The 20899-nt window shown below is 42.5% G+C and overlaps 5 protein-coding genes across 5 annotated transcripts; 3 read left to right on the forward strand and 2 right to left on the reverse strand.

The window, feature by feature from the left end:
• Positions 1-230: 230 nt before the first annotated feature.
• On the reverse strand, positions 231-3202 carry FSUBG_4198 (nicotinate phosphoribosyltransferase; the record flags this gene model as incomplete). The annotated part of the gene is made up of 3 exons (XM_036682161.1): positions 231-1355; positions 2055-3085; positions 3136-3202. The coding sequence occupies 3 exons, from the start codon at positions 3200-3202 to the stop codon at positions 231-233; spliced, it is 2223 nt and encodes a 740-aa protein (XP_036540211.1).
• Positions 3203-4263: 1061 nt separating this feature from the next.
• On the forward strand, positions 4264-5655 carry FSUBG_4199 (uncharacterized protein; the record flags this gene model as incomplete). Its single annotated transcript, XM_036682162.1, has 1 exon — positions 4264-5655. One exon carries the CDS (start codon positions 4264-4266, stop codon positions 5653-5655), a length of 1392 nt encoding a protein of 463 aa, XP_036540212.1.
• A 765-nt stretch (positions 5656-6420) lies between these two features.
• Positions 6421-8514, reverse strand: FSUBG_4200 (uncharacterized protein; the record flags this gene model as incomplete). Its single annotated transcript, XM_036682165.1, has 1 exon — positions 6421-8514. One exon carries the CDS (start codon positions 8512-8514, stop codon positions 6421-6423), a length of 2094 nt encoding a protein of 697 aa, XP_036540213.1.
• A 6266-nt stretch (positions 8515-14780) lies between these two features.
• On the forward strand, positions 14781-16135 carry FSUBG_4201 (WD-repeat CRB3; the record flags this gene model as incomplete). Its single annotated transcript, XM_036682166.1, has 2 exons — positions 14781-15142; positions 15214-16135. The coding sequence occupies 2 exons, from the start codon at positions 14781-14783 to the stop codon at positions 16133-16135; spliced, it is 1284 nt and encodes a 427-aa protein (XP_036540214.1).
• A 3710-nt stretch (positions 16136-19845) lies between these two features.
• Positions 19846-20398, forward strand: FSUBG_4202 (LYR motif-containing protein; the record flags this gene model as incomplete). The annotated part of the gene is made up of 5 exons (XM_036682167.1): positions 19846-19869; positions 19991-20125; positions 20174-20236; positions 20289-20338; positions 20389-20398. The coding sequence occupies 5 exons, from the start codon at positions 19846-19848 to the stop codon at positions 20396-20398; spliced, it is 282 nt and encodes a 93-aa protein (XP_036540215.1).
• Positions 20399-20899: the final 501 nt, after the last annotated feature.

Consider the following 20899-nt stretch of genomic DNA (forward strand, 5'->3'; position numbering starts at 1 on the left):
AGGGCCGCATAAGCACCAGAAAAGAGACGGGAAACAGCGCAAGCTTGAATGATCTGAGGCCAATAGGTTATGCCGTAATATTGGATTAGATCTGAACGCCGCTCAATCACAGAAGATCATATTAAACTAAGTTGGGTATCTGCGTGGCCTTGTAAAGCCGAATGAGTGGTGAGACCGAATCCAATTCTCACCCGCATAGTTCTACACATATTACAAAATGCAGCAATATATCATGGTTCCTCTGTAGCCTCGACGGTGGGTGTCAGACCAACCTCTGCCCTTGCCCAAGCAATACACTCTCGCCACTCAGACATATCCATAACCTCAAACTCAGGATCAGGTTCCCACAGCATCTCTGAGACTTCGTCCACCATCTTCTTTCCAAACGTGCCAACCCACCAAGCGATCTTGCCCAATGTGTCAAGCTGCACGCCCCAGAAGACCATCAGAAGTAAAGCAACGGGGTCTGAACTCTTGAGCGCTAGCCCGAATTCTCGCCCAGCAAGAGCTGGAAATCCTATAGCTATTCCTTTGAAGACGTCTTTGGAATCTTGAACGAAACACGTTTGTATGGCGGAGAAGCTGGTGCGGTAAGAGCTGATTCGGACGCCGGCTTCGGATTGGTCGTTGGAAGTTGAACCAGAAGGTGTTTGGCAGGCTGTGTTGATGATAGTGCTTAGACTCTCCAGAGCTTCCTCGGTTTCCTTGCTCAAAGATGTGGGCGTCTCAGTCTGAAGTTGTGTTCTTAGCATCAAAGCCTCTGTAGACCGTGATAAAGCTCCTGATATCAAAGCGTCGAAGTGCTGATTGGCGATGGAGGCATTTCCCATGAGTAGCTCCCACAATGTGACCATGCGTTCCAAAACACCCTCATGAAGTTCTTCGAAAGCACTGCATTGGCCGAGAGCCATGTTTACAGCAACAGCAAGGAATGAGAACATGAAGATCTTCTGAGCATTCTCAGAGTTGACATTTTCAAGCTGTGCTCTGAACGAACGACTTGCTTTGTCGTAGTACTCCACCGCCAACTTGGCGTAATATGTGTCATAGTCTTCTTCAACAACTACAGCACCCCCACAGAGCGCGACTTCGAGAGCTGAGAAGGCAAACATGCCTTGTAAGAGATACTCATGCTTAAGAGCCCAACGAGCCATGTCTTCCTGGAGCCATTGGTTATCTTCTGGGATACTGGCTAGACTTTTGTAGCTTGAAGATGTCCAGCGGTGCATGAGTTCAAGCTCTATTCTGCGTCTGGTCTCTGTTGCTGGGAGCTGTGTTGGTGGCTCGGTGAGATATGAGCAGCCTTCGAGATTGCGGGCAAGACAGTTGGTACAGGGAGGACCTCCTTCGTCACACTGGGAGAATTAGTGATGTATTCTGAAATTTGGTGAGGGTATGTACTTTAACATGGCGCTTTTTGCAGTTTCGACAGCCGTGCCGAGACTTGTTGTGAGTCCTTCGTTTCATCATGGTGGCGAGGAATGCCAGTTGACGAGTGTAACGGTGGTTGTGCTAAGTAACAATGGCAGTGAATAATTGTCATGAGATAAGTGAATGCGATTCCATGTAAAGTCAAGAGGATCGATGAGCTGGTATAAGAGCTGATGGTTAAAGCTGAAGCCTGGGATATAGTGAGGTGGCTGTGCTTATGGCTAGTCCCCTCATGGGTATAGGTGAAGCTGACGAATGAGGTTCAAGAATGCTCTACTTGAACGAAACGAACAGTGTATGCCAAGAAATTATATCTAACCAGTGAGCATCGTTTTTGAGATTATAGAATATGAATGCGTGATTAGATGGATATGATCTCGGCCTATTGAGCCCCAGGTCGCGATAGCTGTAAGTTGGGTGTGATTTTCTTGACGGAATACAGTTGTTCATTTAATCATAAATCTTACTATCCAGGCCATGTTCATCATCTATAGCTCTTTTCATCAATGCCTTGTGTGGCACCATCTTTTTGTCGTTGTAAACGTGCCTCCGCACATCAGATTCTCGAGCATCACGCCCAGCAACCCACCGACTATAACACCAGCAGTCTCGCCAACACTTACTATCTGAAGACCAAACTCCAAGTTGATTCCTGACTCGAAGGATTTATCTTGTAGCACTCGGTCGAAAATAGTCATATATACTGCTCCTCCGCCTAGACCGGCCCCGAACGCCAGTAATCCAACAAGGACTTCTGTTGAGAAGACCAGCAACATCGAGTTGGCGAGTAAGATGAATGTCGAAGCCCCAATGATTGTAAAAGCGGCCTTGGTACTAGTGGGTCGGAAAAGAAGCGTGTGCGTTCGAGAGATAAAGTTGCCGAGCTGAAAAGCAAGGCCGTAGGTGGTGAAGTAAGAGAAGAATGACGTGTACGATGTAGGAAGAGGCAAGGCTCGAGCTATGCCTGGGTATGCCAAAGCCTGAGTAGCAAATGCTCCAAATAAAGGCATCATGAATGGTCGAATCATGGCTTTAGTAAGGGTGAGTCGGTTTCTCGTGCTGAGCATACGTGAGAGCTGCTCAACGGGATCCTGGGCTAGCAGAGAAGGATTCTCTACATCCGCCTTTGACACTTCCTGTTGCGCATGAGGATAGTTGACAGGCGCCCCAGGGAGGACGACAAAGAATGCCACGAGCATGGCGCCTGTAAGTGCATAAATGCAGTCAATGAAATCCCGTAAAAACGACTCCAGCCAAACAGTCAAGACAAATGGTAAGATTGCACAGAACACAGCACCGGCTCCAACACCCGCGCCCCATCCTGCGAGTCCAACACGGCCGTAATATCGCAACATTCCCAGAAACGAAACTTCCATTGCAGCAGCGGATGTCGATGCCAGCACTGATGTCAAGATTCGAAGTGGCGGTGCAATATTAGGCGGCGTGACGTTTGTGACAATAGCCACTATGATCCAGCCTGCGCCAATAGTGAGAGGACGCATCCAGTAGGGAACACGATAAAGAACATGTGGCATTAACAGTTTCGTCGCCAAAGCTGGAAGAGTCTCGATGAGAAGAACGACCCATCGCGGGTAAGGAATGATGAGATAATTCGCTGAGTGTACGATGAAGGGTACAATCGCATTCAGGAGGCCTGAGAGTGGTCAGTTGAGGCTTCATGTGAATGAAGACAGTCGAAATTACCGAGAATCGCAAAACCGAGGTATGCTAGCATTGTGACACTCAACCTCGAGCTCTTCTGAGCAGCCATGTTGAACTCCATCACCTCAAATCCTCCATGAAAGAGTCAGAATAAAAATGAAGCACAAAAAAAAAGAGGCTTTTCAACAAAGAACAAATCAACCAATACTTTAAAGTAGCCTGAACTCAATAAATGCAATGTAAGCTTATTTAATTATTTAACCCTCAGCTCTGGCCGAATACGGTTTACGGAGGCCAAAACACCGCGCGGATAAATACGAGAGGACATGACTCTAACTAATACCTTGATAGGAATTATAGAGCATCTTGTTACGAATCGATTCATCACCAGCGTAAAACGACGTACAGAGATTGGATGGAAGAGGAAGCTGATGTAGAGCCTCTTGTTGGACCACGTGGGGCTGTTTTCAAGGGCACGATGTCGAGTGATTGGCTGTAGCGTATCGCTTGAGCGCTAAAGATCAGCGGTGAAAAGTGGGTTCATGATGGATTGTTCAGAGGCTAGAGTCATGATAGATAAAGTACACTACAGTATCATGAGGAGATGAGTAAGAAGAGATAAGATGATCATCATGGATCACGAGGGTCTCATAGTATTTCATATCCACGGAGTAGTCAGGATGACTATAGCACTCCCATCAACATGATCCAGCTAATCTGTAATGACCTCGTCTTCAATATCACATCGCTCGTCCTCCACGATGAGAAGAGCTCCAAATGCTGACCCTGAAGATGCATCATTTCCATCTGCCCAGTCAGCTCGACCTGTTCTTGCTCATTTGAAGCCATCATGGTTCATACCACGACACCTCAAGAGCTTCAGGTGGGTATTCATCACCCTCACATTCATCCTTGTCTCGTGGATCACTTATACGAGACTTGCAAGTCAACCATACTTCTTCATCACCACAAACTCAACTAACATGGCAACGCCAGTTTTATCAACCACTCAGCCACCCTCTTCCCGATCATCATGGCTCATCGACTCTCACAGCCAATGAGATCAAAGTTCTCGCGGTCCCTCAAAGATCCTCTAAACCAAGCACATCACGGCGTATGCGTCTCTTCATGCCTGCAGACTCACCGCACATCAATCTCTGCAAAACCATAATGTCCGCCGTCGCGATGGGCTATCCCATGCCCATTCTCCTGAACTGGAAGCGTGAATATAATCGACCTGCATGGCATTTTGCAGGCAGTCACATCGCCAAGATCGAAAGTCTCCTCGCAGCTATCGAAACGCTCCTTGAATCAGAAAGTGACGATGTAGGAGAGGATGATGTAGCAGTGTTGGTTGATGCGTATGATATGTGGTTTCAACTTCCACCGTCTGTTTTGCTAGAACGATATCATCGTCTTAACAGAGAAGCAGATGCAAGGATACGCAAACAGTGGAAAGATCTCGGTATTGGCGCTGACTTTCCTATATCACCACCTCGACAAGACATAATCATCACTACAGCAAAAGATTGTTTTCCCGATGCTTATTCAGGATCTGATCCTCACTATGAGCACTGGCCTGAATCGCCCGTGCCGAAGGACATGTATGGACAAGACACAGATAAAGTCCCATGGTCTTTCGATCCCGCGCGCAAGTACAAAAGGGTCCGACCACGATGTGTAAATAGCGGTCTTATCATGGGTTCTATGGGAGGGTTGAGAGATGCTCTAAAAAGATCTAAAGAAAAGATTGATACAGTGGCCATGAAAGGTCGTCAACTTTGGAGTGACCAGGCGCTTATTGGAGAGGTTATCGGAGACCAGGAGGTTTGGCGAGAGTGGATGAGACATATTGGACCTTCGTGGAATGGATCTGCTGCTTTCAGTGACAGAAAGTTACTTGATCGTACTGTTCGTGATGTCGCAGATGCTTCCCTCCTTGGGAAACGATTCGAGTTTGGTATCGGTCTTGACTACAACTTCACCACGGCACCACCAACATGTTCCTCCGAAGAAGACGGCTACTTCGTCAATCTCTCCAACGAGAACAACATCCGCGAAGAATCTCACAAAGCCGGTGTTCCAGGAGATATCCGCATTCATGGCATACCACCCGAACTACACAACATAAAAGACAAACTACTCTCTTCTACAAACTGGGGTACAATCCCCCTCTACACAGACTTCTTCTTCGGCACAACACCAGTAGCAATCCATCACAACGCCTACATAAGCGGGCTTAAAGGCTTCAGACTCAAGAACTGGTGGCACAAGATGTGGTACCATCCTCACCTCCGCCATCTCATCACCCAACGTCTCCAGCAAACGCCTTCGTCTCACACACTCGCAGAGATCGATCTTGGTGGAGATAAGATCGCGTATAAATCGCCGCAAGAAGATAAGCTGCGCAAACCCCGTGTGTTTTCTCCCATGGAGCCAAACTTTACGCCTATAGACTGGGATGCCGTGTGCCAGAAGCCAGGTCACGCTGTCAAGTGGCACGATGAGCTTTTTGGCGACGACAAAGGCCCGTTGGCTGTATATTCGGCGAATTGGTCATAGTCCGTGATTTAGAGAGGAAAGAATAAAATGCTCTGACAGTAAACACAAATACTATTTTCAGGCATGGGTCACACACACGAATCCCTAGATCTCTTGGCGTCGTCTCATGACGCATTACAAATCACGGCAAGCCTCGGACCCGAGAGGATGAATACTACAGTACCATGACCTTTTTCTCGATCCGAGCTAAGATAGTAGTCGGTTATAGCTCCTCCTAGTAAGACTGTTAGCTCCGGGAACCATCTGGCTCTACGATCTAAAACGCCATAGCTCAACCTGAATAAACTCCCTTCAGAATCAGGGACCAGCGCCCGTACGGGGAACCTTGAAAAATGTTAGAGTGAATTTGTTGGTAGTTCGAAAGCCTCATTATCCCGCGAGTTTGTTGTCCTCGATAGCGTCAAGCCTCTTATCCCTTGGTCTGGGATGACGGTCTTGGCGAGCAGTATCCATGGACTCGGTGCAACGTTAGACGGGGAGATGAGAGTGTTGGTGGAAGGGCTGAAACAGTCAGACGTCACTTGGCTGACAATAGCAGAGGAGTACTAAGTAAGATTTGTGGTGTAATGTTTCAATTCAGAGTCGACGTGACTGCATTATCTCGAGTTCGTTGGTTCACAGGCCAAGTAAAAAGTCCCAACCTGTGAATCAGGGTATACAACCATTAACACCATTCCCATATATCGACATAAAAAAAAAAAGGCTGCTGAAAAGAGCGCTTTGGGTCAATGCCCTGGAAGTTTGTGCTGCTTCAATGACCAGGCTTCATGATGTCTCCTCTGATAGTCTGACGATCTCACATATACTCCTCACAAAAATCATATCAACCTCCTGTGGCGGCTCCGTGTCCATTAATCTCTCCTCCCCAGCGCCTCCTTCAGATATCATCCTGGCTGTAGCCACTAGTCTAGAGATACAGCGAAGAAGACCTGATTCGATGTTTCGTGTCGTATTGTCTTGAACAGTTGCTGTAGATGTTTCCTCCTTGCCGAATCCAATGACAGTCAGGGGAGCACTGAACTTCTTGGCGAACCGACCAACACTAGGTGAGGGGTTGACCTGAGGTGTGCCCAGGCCTAGAAGCGATGCAGCCTTCTTGGGGATATTCTCACCCTGCTGTTTCGAATCCGAGGTCGACGCTCGCTGTCCTGTTGGCTGGTAGCGGGGAACTCGTGAAACGTAGTTGTAGGCGACGATGTGCGCATACAGGGCATCACAGATGTAATCTGAGCAGCCGGAAAACACATGTCGCAGCGAGGCCCAAGGCACTGGAGATGCGGCGGCGCCCGAATGTGTGTTGCTATCATACGAGTGTAACCGCTGACGTCTAGTGCTAGCTGAGTCGCGACCATGTGAGACAACCTTCTTCCAGATTGACTTTCGTGGGTGCAGCGTCGATGAGTCGGTAGCTGGCTCAGACCAAGCGTCGACTGACGGTTGCCGAACTTTCTTTGAGTAGGCGCGGATTGTTTCTGTTGTCAAGCTAGATGACAAGAGCATTGTTTCTGGGAAGCAAGCAATTGACACTCGTAGTGTTTCGAGAACATCAGGCGGCAGCGGCACGGCCTTGGCCAAGTCGTCAACGGGAATTTGAGGAAGACATGGAGGATTGGAGTCGTCTAGCCAAGATTCGACTGTGGGTAGTGGTGATGGAGGTGGAGTTTGTTCGATATAAACTGTGTCAGGTCGTGACAGTGGTGGGGGAGGTGGATAGTGATCCATGAATGTGTCTTCGTCCTCGATTTCTAGCTCAATTGATCCAAAGTCTGATTTGAGAAGGATTGTGTTGTTGTCAGTCTCATCGCGAAAGCGCTGGGTGTAAGAGGGTGACTGCTTGGTGTAACCTTGACTGTCCGGGCCTATCCGCGAATCAAAACTGGGTATTACGATCCGAGGAGTTGTGTCCAATGGATCTGTCGCACTTGTGAGGGATGCTTTTCTGGGGGGGATAGTCGGCGCGTCCATGGATTTTACTGAGAATTGCCTCTTGTGTTTGCTCTGCTTGGGAGACTCGTCAATGCAGGAGCAGGCTCTGTGAAGGCGAGGTCTAGGTGCCTCCATCATGACAGTGATGTCAAAGGTGGGCTCGTTGTTTGGTGGAGTAGGAGGTCGTGGTGATAAAGCAGCTGTCTCTTTTGGCGTGGCCAATTGCTCCCGAACTTGAGGCTCAAGGTCATCATCATCATCATCGTCAGAATCAATATCAATCCAACTGTACTCTTGTCCTCGCGTGGGTGACAAGAGATCTTTGGGCGATGGTGGGTTTCCACTGGCTGATGTAAGAGATGTCGCTGTTGTGACAATGGATTGCTCGCGTAACTTGATAGAAGGCATCTCAATGGCTTCAGAGGACTCCGATAATGATTCGGACTCCTCGTCAGATTCGATTTCATCGACACTTCGCCCACGATGTTCAAGAAAAGACACCATTGACTGACGCTCTTCTATCGACCCTAAATTCTGTACTCGCACGGATCCAGATTGATATGGGGAAGTAATAATTCGACTTGGTCCTATTATGCCCCGAGTGGCCTGGTCCTCTGCAAACCACACAGGAGCTGCCGGCATACCAGCAGTCATGTTCTTTGCCATGAACACTGAGCTCGATCTTTCCAGATCTCTAGCTAGCATCTCGGGAAAACAATCCATCATGTCGTCAATGACTTCTTCGTCGAGGATACTTGGTGTCTCTGTGCGGGGAGCTGGTAATGCAAGCGGGAGCAAGCCTGTCATACTCGAGACTGAACGTCTTTTCGAAGGAGTAGATGATGCCGAGGGCGAAGGTGAAGCCTCGCGTGAATTTGGATCTTGTCTGTATAAGTATATAGCCACTGGAATCCTAGGAGCGAGCACAGACATGGAGGCTGATGCAGGGACGATCAAGGCCCAACAACAGGAACAGACCACGACTCAACGTGATTCACTGCCTTGGCATCTAGAGGAGGGCGATCTCAAAGGGCACGACAAGACTTATATGATTTGACTCGGACTGGAACTTAATTGCAAGTCATCGGGGAATAGTGGATATAAGAGTGGCTAGAAGTGGACATGCAGGGCGAGACACCGGCGATCGAGGGAGGCAGGGGCTTATTAGTCCGACAGATCGACGAGACCGTGTAAAAGTACGTACTGTATGTAAACGTCGACAACCATGGGATGGAAGATGGAAGCAAGAAATTGGGCTGCAGTAGGCAAGTCAAAGAATGGACGGGCGGGGTCTGTTGCAGTCGCACATAGCACAGGCCAGGTAACCAAGGACGTGATACTGACATTGGCACTGGTAGCGGAAGAGATGAATGTAACTAACGGCCACGCCCTGACGACAGGAATGAGGTGGGAATCTGAGTGGCGTTGTCGGGGAGGCAATGGTTGTGCCGCGAAAAAGCAAAACAAATCAAAGACAGACCAAGACAGGTTCGTATAGGTAGACCATCACCAAGCGCCGCGGGCACTAATGGGCCTTGACTCTTTTCGACCTGAAGGTTTGGAAGTTGCTGATCCTTGGACGAAGAACCCAAGGAAGAAGCGCAAGGGAGGACAAAGAAGGGAGTTGTCTGTCTGTGTTGCCCATGAGCATTTCATTCATTGTTACCTCCATCTCGGGATGCAGGCTGCTTGCTGGAATCTGTTGTGACATGCCTACATATCACATCACATCTCCACTTGAAGAACGCGAACATGCCTACGGCTCTCACAAAAAGCTCAAGCGGGAAAATGCCGCGAGCTACTGTCCGCGAACGGTAACTATGCAGGGCCGGGGAAGCTGAATCCACGCCAAGACAGAACTTTCACTTGAAGCTGCCATCAGTAGGGAAAGACAACTGAATTCCACTTAGCGTCGAGACAAGGAGTCTCAGCAAGCAGCACTGGACATGGTGTTCCATTGTGCCAAGACATTGTCAACAAGGGCGCAAATAGCGGCTGGGCATTGAACTCGTCGACGCCATGGGATAGACAGTTTTGCGTCAGTGAGATGATTAGATCCTACTTAATGGCGGGTGAGTTAGTGCTGGTGCAAGGCCCGGGAATAATCAGAGCTATTCCCCCTATCGCGAAGCATCACCGGACGCGATCATAGTCAGTCAGTAAGCACCTTGGCCAGTTTAGCAGCATTGTTGTAATGGCACCGTGGCTGAAACGAAAGACTGGTATGCAAGCTAAACTCTGATCTCCATTGTGAGGTCTCGGCCCCGAAATGGTCGAGATAGAGCAGTGCTCTCCTCTGAGCTGCCGTTGATACGCGATTCCGCCGGGGAAGACTCGGATCTGTAAGCAGGAAGACGATAATGAGAAATAGCCAGGGGAAGGATGGAGATGCGGAGAACCCAAGCAGGCCGGGATCAGATCATGACAGACTTGACAGGCCTTCAGGGAGCAAGAAAACTCAAGACCTGAAAAGAGGGTGTCAAAATAGAGTGAGCAAAGATCCCTCTAAGCTTAGGCCAGATTTACCTAAGCATTTTTACCGCTTGTGGTCAAGGTCCTGAGTTTTCTTTCCTTCCCTAGACAGTCAGGGTAGTGTGAGAGGGTCCCTGGTCCGCAGATGTAAGGGAGATCATCAGAACTGGGTCAGGTATGCGTGTATGCGTTACGCTTATCGGTCACCACATGGTTATCGTCTGCACGTGCTGGAAGCGAAAGGTGACGAGATGAGTTGGGCGATAAGTGATCACTTTCAAGCCTAGGCCATGCGTTCTCATGCAGGAAATCGAATGAGGTAAAAGTGGCTCTCGCAACTAACATTCCTAACAACTTAACTCAAGCCGGCTTTTTTAGGGGCTTGAGTTAGGGAGGGGGGTAAATTAAATTAGGGCATATTTTAAAGGTTAGGATTAAATTAAATAAGCTAACTTAAGGGATCTTAGTTAGATAGCTATAAGAAATAGCCTTACCTATTTTCTATAACTAGCTTTTTAAGTAAAGTATTACTTCTATTACTTTTAAATTAAGCCTATAATATTAATTTAATAATATTATTCTAGCTTAACTAAATAACCTTTTTACCCTAGCTAATTTAGTAAGTATATATAAGATATTATAAGCTATCTTTAATAATATAAAATAAGTATATTTATATTACTTTTACTATTTAATTAGTCTATAGCTAATTTACTTAACCTTCTTTATTAAATACTAAGATAGCTTAGTAATAAGTATCCTATATAGCTTTACTTATTTTATATAAAAGGCAGTAAAAATACTATTAATTTTATTAGGTTAAAAGATTATGTCTTATATAGTAAGTAATTAAGGAAATTAAAGGTTCCTAACTTCCTAATTTTTAGTATAAAAGGTAAAGTATATATAAATAGTTTTAACTTTAACCTTATTACTAATTAAGTAAGTAAAGAATTTTAGCTATATACTAGGATAAAGAATTATTACTTTAACCTTAATCTTATTATTAATTAAGTAAGTAAGGAATTTTAGCTATATACTAGGATAAAGAATTATTACTACTTAATAGACTAGTAATAAGGTAATTTTCTTTTTATAAGTATATAGCTTATTTATAGTATTAGTAATAGCCTTATAAGCCTAACTATTTATTACTTATAAAGGCAGGGCTTAATTTATTAAAAAAGAATAAAAAGGTAAGGGATTTAGTAAGTAAGGATTTAAAAAGCTTAGTAAAGCTATAGCTATAAAAAGACTATAGTAGTAATTATAAAGGTACTAATATAGCTTTATATAGCTATATATAATAAATAAAATTATAGCTTCCTTATAGCCTTTAAGCTTCTTAGTCTTTTCCTTAAAGGGATATAAAATACTTATAATTTAGCGTAAATAAGCCTAGTTATTTAGGTATAAGATATCTTTCTTTAAAATCCTCTTTAAAGGTTTAAGGTTATCTAAGCTATAGATATAGAATTAGTTAATAATAGTCTATAGGTAAAGGATATAGTTAATTATAATTAATATTAAATTCTATTTTATTTACTAGTTAGGCAAATACTTATAATTTAGTATAAATAAGCCTAGTTATTTAGGTATAGAATATCTTTCTTTAAAATCCTTTTTAAAGGTTTAAGGTTATTTAAACTATAAATATAGAATTAGTTAATAATAGTTTATAGGTAAAGAGTATAGTTAATTATTATTAATATTAAATTCTATTTTATTTACTAGTTAGGCTATAGCTAAATATAAGAGAATATATTATTAAAGCTTAAGGTATTTTTTATTTTATAGGCTTTATATATATATTATAATTAAAGCTTATAGTATTATAGTATTTTTTATATAAATTAAATAATATTATATAGCTTTTTTATTGCCCTTAGAGTATACTGTAATTTCTTATAGTTATTTATATAGTTAGGGGTAAATTAAGTAGAAAGCTAGGAAGTAAAAAGTAAAGCTTTAGCTATAAAATTAATAATATAACCTTAATACTAAAGCTAATAAATTTATACTTACTTATTAATTAAATATAATAGGAAGTAACTTAGCTACCTATAAAAAAGGGCTATAAGGTATATAGTATTTAATTTAATATTATTAAGAGTAAAGAAGCTAAGCTTATATAAGGGGAGCTTAAATAACCTATATATATTATTAATAATAATAGCCTAATTCTTACTAAAATAGGCTCCTTTAAGCTTCTAGAAAGCAATAACCTTATTATAGGTTAGGAATCCTACTACTATAATATAATAAGTAAGTATTTTTAGAATAGTATAGCTATTTAGGGAGGTTTATAGGTTAAAGGATAAGCTAATAAGGGATAAGGCTATAAGGAGCTTTTTTATAATAAGGGCTTTTTTTTTATTATATTATATAAGGAGCTAATTTTAAACTATAGTTTTACTTTTTAAAAAGGCTACTTTAATAATTTTAAGTAGTATTAATAAAAGGCTATAAAAATAGCTATATATAATAATATTAAGGGGCATAGCTATAGTAATAATTTAGTTAAAAAGACTATAATAAAAGCTCTTAATAGATAAGGTAACTAGGGGTATAGGGGAGGTATTTTAGAAGGCTTATAGTATAAATAGCTATAATAAAAGCTATAGTAATAGTAAAAATAGCTCTTTAGAACTGCCTATAGGTCTAAGGATCCTATAGGCTAGTCTTAGGTATTTAGTATATAATAAAAAAGCCTATAAGATATTATATAATCTATCTTTAAAGTTACCCTTTATATTATATATTTTATAGAACTAAAAGGCTATACTAATATAGTAATATTAATAAGGTATAGTTAATATAAGGGTATAACTATAATTAAGAACCTAAGAGTAATAAGGTATATACTTATATACCTATTTCTTTAGTATAAAGAGGTATTTTTTATAGTAAAGCACTAAAAGGTTTAATAGCTAAAAGTAATACCTTTTTTTAGGTAAGGAAATCTTACTTAGCTACTAGGTAATTATAAAGGGCCTTTAACTAACTAAAAATTTAGCTACTAATATTTTTAATAATACTAAAAAAGATACTAATAATAGTAATATTAATATCTTTATAGTATTATAAAAAAATATAGTTAAAAAAGAGATTAAAAAGGTAATTTAGTAATAATTAAAGAAAGCTAGCTTCTTTAATATACTATAGGAGATTAATATAAGGAAGTAAGGGGTTTTACTAAGGTTTTACTAATTATAATTTTTAATACTAAAAATCCTACTTTAAATAACCTATTTTTATCCTAAAAAGGGCTAAAAAATAGGAAAAAATAAGAAGTATTTATATATTACTAATATTACTATATAGACTTATAGACTTATAAGTTAGGACCTTTATAGCCTTAAGTTATAGCGATTTTTCCTGACTTATAAGTCGGCGGGTTGGGCTTGAATTGAATAAGCTAACTTAAGTTATTAGGAACGTTGCTTGTAACTGTTGTTTATGTTAATTTAATGATCAAACCTGAAATCATCACCCGGTAAACAATGGGGGCTAGTCTGGTATGTGATAAGTGCCCGCAGGCTAACTCTCAATGAGAGGAACAGAAGTAAGAACAAGAAAAGAGGACCATGCTCTGTGGTAACGGTCGGCAAGACATGTAGTTAGAGTGGAGCACCTGTAAGCAAGGGAGTGATGTCAACTGTCGAGGGAGAGGAGATGGTCGATGATGATGCGAGAAGCAAAAAGCAATTAAGTTTGGAGCAGACAGGGACTGTTTTGGGGAGCTTCAGTACAGATTCAGAGGAAACAGCTGGAAGTTAGTGGGTGGCAGGTAAGACAGTGGAGCTCAGCCGAGTCGATACTTCTGACTGCTTGTGAGCTGGCTTCGATCTAGCCTCGATAGCAACAATTCAATACACCTTTAATCGATTCCAACTTGAGCTACTGCCAATATTGCCAATATTCAAGCTGAAGCCGGAGAATAGGATCTATCAATCGCTGATGGTACCTGAATTATGGATACAAGGTGACATTTCTAGGGGACTCGTGCACTGTCCACCGCGCTAATAGTCTCTTAAATCAGGCGCTCACCGCCCGCGGCTGCATTTGGCACAAATAGAACGGGCGGGACCCACCAAAAAAGCAATCAAAACTTTGCGGCTGCAGATGAAAAGAAAAGAAAGGGTCAAAGCTTGTGTGCTTCGACTGAGCAAACAAAGACAAAGAAAAGTTCTTTCTGCAACGATCCCAGCAATTTTGTTTCGGCCTTTCCAGAGACATTAGATCTCCTTCATCCAAGATCCCGTCTGGTCTCGTCTTGAAAAGTTCCTAGACCTAGAACTTGACCTGGACCAACCTGGACCCTTCACAATACGAAGAGAAAAAAAGCCATTGAGGAGAAAAAAGTCAAGGACGAGCTCTGATTGGTCAGCTAAACAACACCACCTAGATTTTTAGGTGCAGTTGTAAGTGCCTGTTGGTTTTGCTCGCTATTTCGCTTCAGTCTACGGAGTACACCACCACAAGCACCATCTTTGTTTGCTTGTTCTACAACACTTCTAGTCTCCCAAACGCATGGTCCATTGCGGGATTTAGGACCAACTGTCTTTGCGAATTGGCTGATCCCGGCTTCTCGGACGCTTTCCAGCAACCATTACCACGACTCTGGGGCCAACAAACATTCCTTAGTTGAAAAGCCCAGCAGACCTCTTGGTGAAAACTATCTCATTAAATCCGAAAAAGACATTCGTCAACGGCAGCCAAAGACAATGCTGACCCAAGAATTCGTTTCGACCATCTGCGGTCCTCCTCTCGCTGCCAACACAGCCATTTCCAAGGACGTCGGCATCTACTCTCACTCCCTCACACCATCCCACACCATCAAGGCATCTTTCAAGAAGAGTTCCACCCCTGTCAACGGTCTAGCCGTCAGTGAGTCTCATATTTTCGCGGCACAAGACCAAAAGGCACATGTCCACGTCTACTCGCGTATACGCGGCAACCAGGAGGCTCTCGTGCCGTTCCCTGAGAGGATCCGCAGCTTGGCCCTTGCTGGCCAAGTGTTAGTCGTGGGCTCTACCGAGGGCAGACTATTTCTCTGGGAGGTTAGTTCAGTCTCACTCACGCCGTTGTGAGTGCTACCTTATACGCGTGATACTGTCGTCGAATGTGAATACTGACAAGTGATATAGACGTGTACAGGCCGGCTAGTGTCAACACCACCTTGCCATGTCCCGTGACGCCATATCACATCCTGTCCGGTTCTGATGACTCAAACATCAACGTTTGGTCGATATCACGACTTCTGGAGCTCGATGCTCAAGCAGAACAAGAGCCTGATCTAACCCTCTCCAACCATCGTGGTGCTATCACAAGTCTAACTGTCGGTCCTGGCACCAACCCGGAAACTAGCATATGCGTGTCCGCCAGTAAAGACAAGACATGCATCATCTGGAACTACCAGACCGGTCAGCTCCTCCGTACACTGCTCTTCCCAGCCTTCCCTCTCTGCGCCCGTCTGGACCCAAGTGCCAGGGCACTCTTCGTGTCTTCTGAGGCCGGTGCTGTCTACCTTGTCGAGCTATTCGGTGGCGACAAGCCGTTGCTTGGTTCCCGCAGCACAGAGCTGCCGTCTATTGTCGTGCAAATCAACACCCCGCTTGCTGTTTCGGATCCAGAAGTTGGACAGCCATCATGCCTGGCTCTGACATATGACGGCACTTCGATATTGTCCGGACACACCAAGGGCAAGATTCTACGGTGGAGTCTGGCCGAAAACGGCCATGCTACAGACGTTGCGAATCTAAATGCTTCTGTCACCAACCTATGTTTCATACCTCCGCTATCAACTGAGCAACCAACAAAGACGGTATCCATTGTGAAACCAAACCAGAGCCTAAAGCGGTACAACTTTACGGCCCAGCTTACCACGGATCTGGGGGAGCATACAAAGCTCGATCAGCTGCTTGAGACCAATGGGATCCCATCGGAAACTCTTGAGACAGCAATTTCATCTGTAACTAATCCACCGGAGACTCAACAAGACGAAGAACTTGCTAGGCAGGACGCACAGTTCCGGGCCATCATAAACAGCTGCAACCTACTCCAAGACCCGATTAGTTAGATATCTGCCGCAAGCGCACACCCTTACAACAGTTAGCTTCCCAAATACTCTAATGTGTAATCTCCTGAGAGCACGCATAAACCCTCCACAGTCGAACCTCGTTTTGGATTCGTTCATATTGCTTCCCGTCTCTTTTCTCAGCCTCAACGCTCTAACATATTTCACCACCACCCCGTATACCCCCCGACCCCGCACACCTGTAATAACCTTACAACGTAATCTGTAGATAACTTCAATTAATTACACAGCAATAAGTATTTATTTAATTATTCTAAGATTTTAGATACTAATTAAAAAACATCCTCTCTACTATTAGTATTTTTAGCAGCTTTTTTCTATATAGTTTTTATATATTTTCTTTAACCTAATATAATACATTCTTCTTAGCTTAATCTTATGCTATAATAATCTATTTAATTGCAGGAAAAGCTTAGTTTAGGTTAAATTAAACGGGAACTTAGCCTATAGGGGCTTTTACTGCTACTAATACTTTAAGTATAGCTTTTTTCTCTTCTAGGTATTATATTTAACTGTTCTTCTAGTTAATAGACTTTATTACCTTCCTTATAATACAATTAAAGTCACAGATTAAGGAAATTCTGTTTTTTTAAGCCTCTTAAAGCTATTTTTTAATATCTTAACTTCCTTAAGGCATTCTCTATAAGGTCTCCTTAACTACCTGCTACTTCCTTAGTATTATAGGCCCCTTAAATAACTAGCATTTCTTCTCCTTAGGCTTTAATAACTTTAAAGCCTTTTTAATATTTATTAATTAGGAAAAGACTAGTAGCTAAAAAGCTACTTAAAATATTCCTTTAAGTTAAGGCTTTTTAAGAAGCCTCTTTATAAGCTTTTAAGAATAGTTATTACTAATATAATAATATTACTTTATATAAGGCCTAAAATCGGGTTAACTAGTAATAGTACTATTTTAATAGCCTAAATATAGCAATATTAAGTAACTATATAATATATAAAGAATATAAGGGTAACTAAAAGAGCTAAATCTTATTTAACTAAGCCTTTTTTATTAGTTTTACTATTATATATAACTTATACTAGTCTAGGACTAGAAGTCTTTATTAAGATAGGTCTAATAGTATAGTCTTAGGTATAAATACCTCTATAAACTATTTAAGGAAGATATTAGTATTAAACTAACCTAAAGGACTTATAATATATTTCTAATCAGGGAAAACGCTTAAAAACCACTATCTTTAAAGGTTTTTACTAGTAAAAACAACAGTTAAGGTTAGATACTAACCGTCTACTAATATAAACTCTAAAACCAAGCTCTAGGTTAAATTATTTAACTTAATACACTCTAAACTAGAAGTTATAACAGTCCTAATTACAGTTTTGCTATTAGTTTCCCCTAGTTAAACCCTAGTCTTATTAACATTATATAAATTAGACTATAAGATCTTTTTAAACTTAATAATATAAATAAGACTATTATAGTACTCTGTAAATATCTCCTTTATAACGTAATACTTCCTTACAGTATCTATAACTCTTAATAGCTTTATTTCTATTATCTTATAGCATAATACAAATCTATTAACCTAGTTCTTACTAAAATATAAGATATCCCTATTAACTGTTACTAAAGCTTATATAAAGTTATATATTTCCTGCTTTATTAGCAGCTAAAAACTATATTCTCTTTTAATAATATAGTTTATAAGGTCTTCCTTCTATATAACTATTAGTAATAAGTCTTTCTAATATACTATTCTAATATCTTAGGCTCTAGCGTAACAATCCTTTAAAGTTAATAGCTTAATTAAATATTTTTATGCTAAAGGTTATAATTTTATTAATTTTTAGTCCTTAATAGCTAATACTATTCTATATTTATAATCTAATACTTGTAAATTTATTTCTATTAATAGAAAAAAAAAAGGATTTAATTTAAATTTTATAGAAGTAAATAAAGTAGCTAATATTAATAACGCGTTAATAGTGTTAAGGTATGCGGGGTCGGGGGGTGTACGGGGTGGTGGTGAAATATGTTAGCATGTCCTATGTTACAAGTTGTACAACTCACGTTGCTGGCCTCGTTCACTCTTCTCCTTCCAACTTGGTCCTCCCGAGAAATATGTCAAAGCGTACAGCAGGTTGCACATGTGTCACAACTCACATTCTCTTGGGAGAAGCATTTTCAACTTTACTTCCCTGTTTGGAGACTGAATTCGTGGTGGCTGCCATAACCCGCACTTGGAGTTGCATCTCACCGGTTCGGAGTAACGTGCATCTCAGTGAAAAAGTTCTTGCAGCGAAGTGTGGCTGCATTTCAGTTTCGTTTCTTGCTTAACGCAAGGGATTCTCTCATGCAGATGATAAATGCTGTGGGCACTAGTCTTGGGTTCTCATGCAAGGGGTTCCGAGACTCTCTGCGAGTGTAACATCTGCCACTTCACTAGGTAAAATCGTCTCCCAGATCCGATAAACGGGCTTGTCGTTTAAATAAACTTGACCATATCGGGAGGGACTTGCAGTGTATTTGCTGGGGAAATGACACTACCCGATACTGAGCCAGCTGAGGTTTTCTGATTGATCATAACATTATCGTCATCCAAATTGAAACTTTTTCGTCATATGCAACCGCTGATGCTTTTGACATTAGTTCATTCTTATTCCCTTGCATATGTCTTGTTATCGTACCTCCCGACCGCCACGACGCGGAATAGTCCATCCGACAGGAACGGCTCCTAAGCCCGAGACAACACGCGCGAGAGAAGAGATCATCACTGCGGTGCTGTTTCTATGCTTACATTCAGCGTTCTAGCCCATTGCTTGCAGTTATTCTCGGACATGATCAAGAACCCGCTGCAAGGAGAAGTGTTTTCAGCTTCAGGGTTTAAAACAGGTGGCGGATATGCCCGTAGGGATTGGATACGAGGGATAGGAGTAGTTGCGGTGAGCAGTGAGGCATCAGTGAAATGTGAGTTGGAATGATATGATTTTGCATGAATGGCCTAGATGGCTTTGCTTTTGAGGTTCTGAATGGGTCCAAAAGGACAAGTTATATGAGTACTGGATGGAGTGGATTGAAAGTTATGTTCCAAGTTCCCTACATTCACAAGGAATTCATTGAATGATAGTTCAGCCTCAGTTGGTATTGTTTACTGAGCACATAGCAGCCAAACCACTTGTTTCTGCCGTGCAGAAGACAGAAGACAATCATACAATCCTGCATGTTTCCAGAAGTCAAGTGAAATGTCAATGCTCTAGGGTAGGGATCACCTCCGATTTGATCATATTTTCCTGTATTTCTATATGTTGTTCAATATGCCGGGTTATTGGCATACGTACCACGATACATAGTTCTCCGGTAAGCAAATCACTTGTAAAGTGACATGAACCAAGGTTGATTTCCTTATGAATGCGCCAATAGCTCTATCATAAATGCATGTCGTAATGATTGATAATACACCGATATCCACGGAGCATGATGCCGAACAGCAGTGGCCTTTCGAGCACTGTGCTCGATACCGCTAAATACTGGCTCAATACAGTACGAATTAGATTGACGGAAAGACCGGCCGGAGCGGCAAATTTCTCCGCGCCGACTAACACCGAGCTCGCAGCGTCAAATGCCTTGCATCATCGGATACTTTCTAAGCCGTCGCGAATCTACAATCTAGTCGATTTCCCCAACCTACAACATACACCAAATGTCTGTCGTTGGTACACTCAAAGGCGACATGCCGCAACAAGTCAGATCACTCGTGAGTTCTGCCCCTCATTGCGGCCACCCAAATTTGCAGAGATCGCCGTGCACTCTTGATATCGACAATTGCTGATGGGGAATTTAACCAGTACCGCCAATTATTACGGCAAGGCTCGCAGTTCGCTGCGTACAACTTCCGAGAGTATGCGAAGCGACGGACGAGAGATGCTTTCAGGGAGCATCAGGGCGAGCAGGATAGCCGAAAGGTGCAGGAGTTGGTGCAGCATGGGATCAAGGAGCTTCAGAGTTTGAAGGTGCGTGGTAACGATGCCATCGTGAGGGGAAGTGCTGACGGAAATTAGCGCCAAACAGTCATCAGCCAGTTCTACCAACTGGACCGGTTAGTTGTTGAGGGAGGAATCTCGGTAAGTCAGGTCCAGTGAGATCACATATGTAGCATACTGACCTCTGCATCAGGGCAAGCAGACGGGCAACAATCAAGAGATTTTGAGGCAGAAGGAGCAGGGGTATGTAAAAAGCTGCTATCGCCACCATTCACCACTGACAGTTGACACAGTTACGACTAAACGACTTGACCATAACGATCTCGAAATAACTGGATAAAGGATAAAAGAGACAACTCGTGTGTACAGTAGCATGATTACGGGGATAAATGTATATGTATCGGATACCACAAAGGTTCAAAGGCGTCAGCGAGCCCCGGGGGTGTCTCGAGGTACTGGAGAATGGGCAATGCGGCTCGAATACTAGATGGCGAATCTCAATTCTGATTCTATTTGGCTCTCAATATCTGGTTTCTGTGTCAAATGCTGTCAGCCTGCATATCTTCAAGCATTTTACAACCAGAGCTTGGGTAGCACCATCCACTGGAATTTCTTACTAAAACTTCGAAACTGACGGTATCAATGAATTGTAGGTCAATCAATAACCTTTCGTCTCCCTAAACATAATATATTTACCCATACTCTTGTTGTATTTTTTACACCTTACTGTCAGCCTCACATGAGGCTATTGAGCTTTTAACATTTCCATAAAGGTTCAAACAGTGAGACCCTTATAGGCCAGTA

The sequence above is a fragment of the Fusarium subglutinans genome (assembly GCF_013396075.1).
Source record: "Fusarium subglutinans strain NRRL 66333 chromosome Unknown NRRL66333_c0000038, whole genome shotgun sequence".
In the NCBI taxonomy this organism is placed as follows: domain Eukaryota; kingdom Fungi; phylum Ascomycota; class Sordariomycetes; order Hypocreales; family Nectriaceae; genus Fusarium; species Fusarium subglutinans.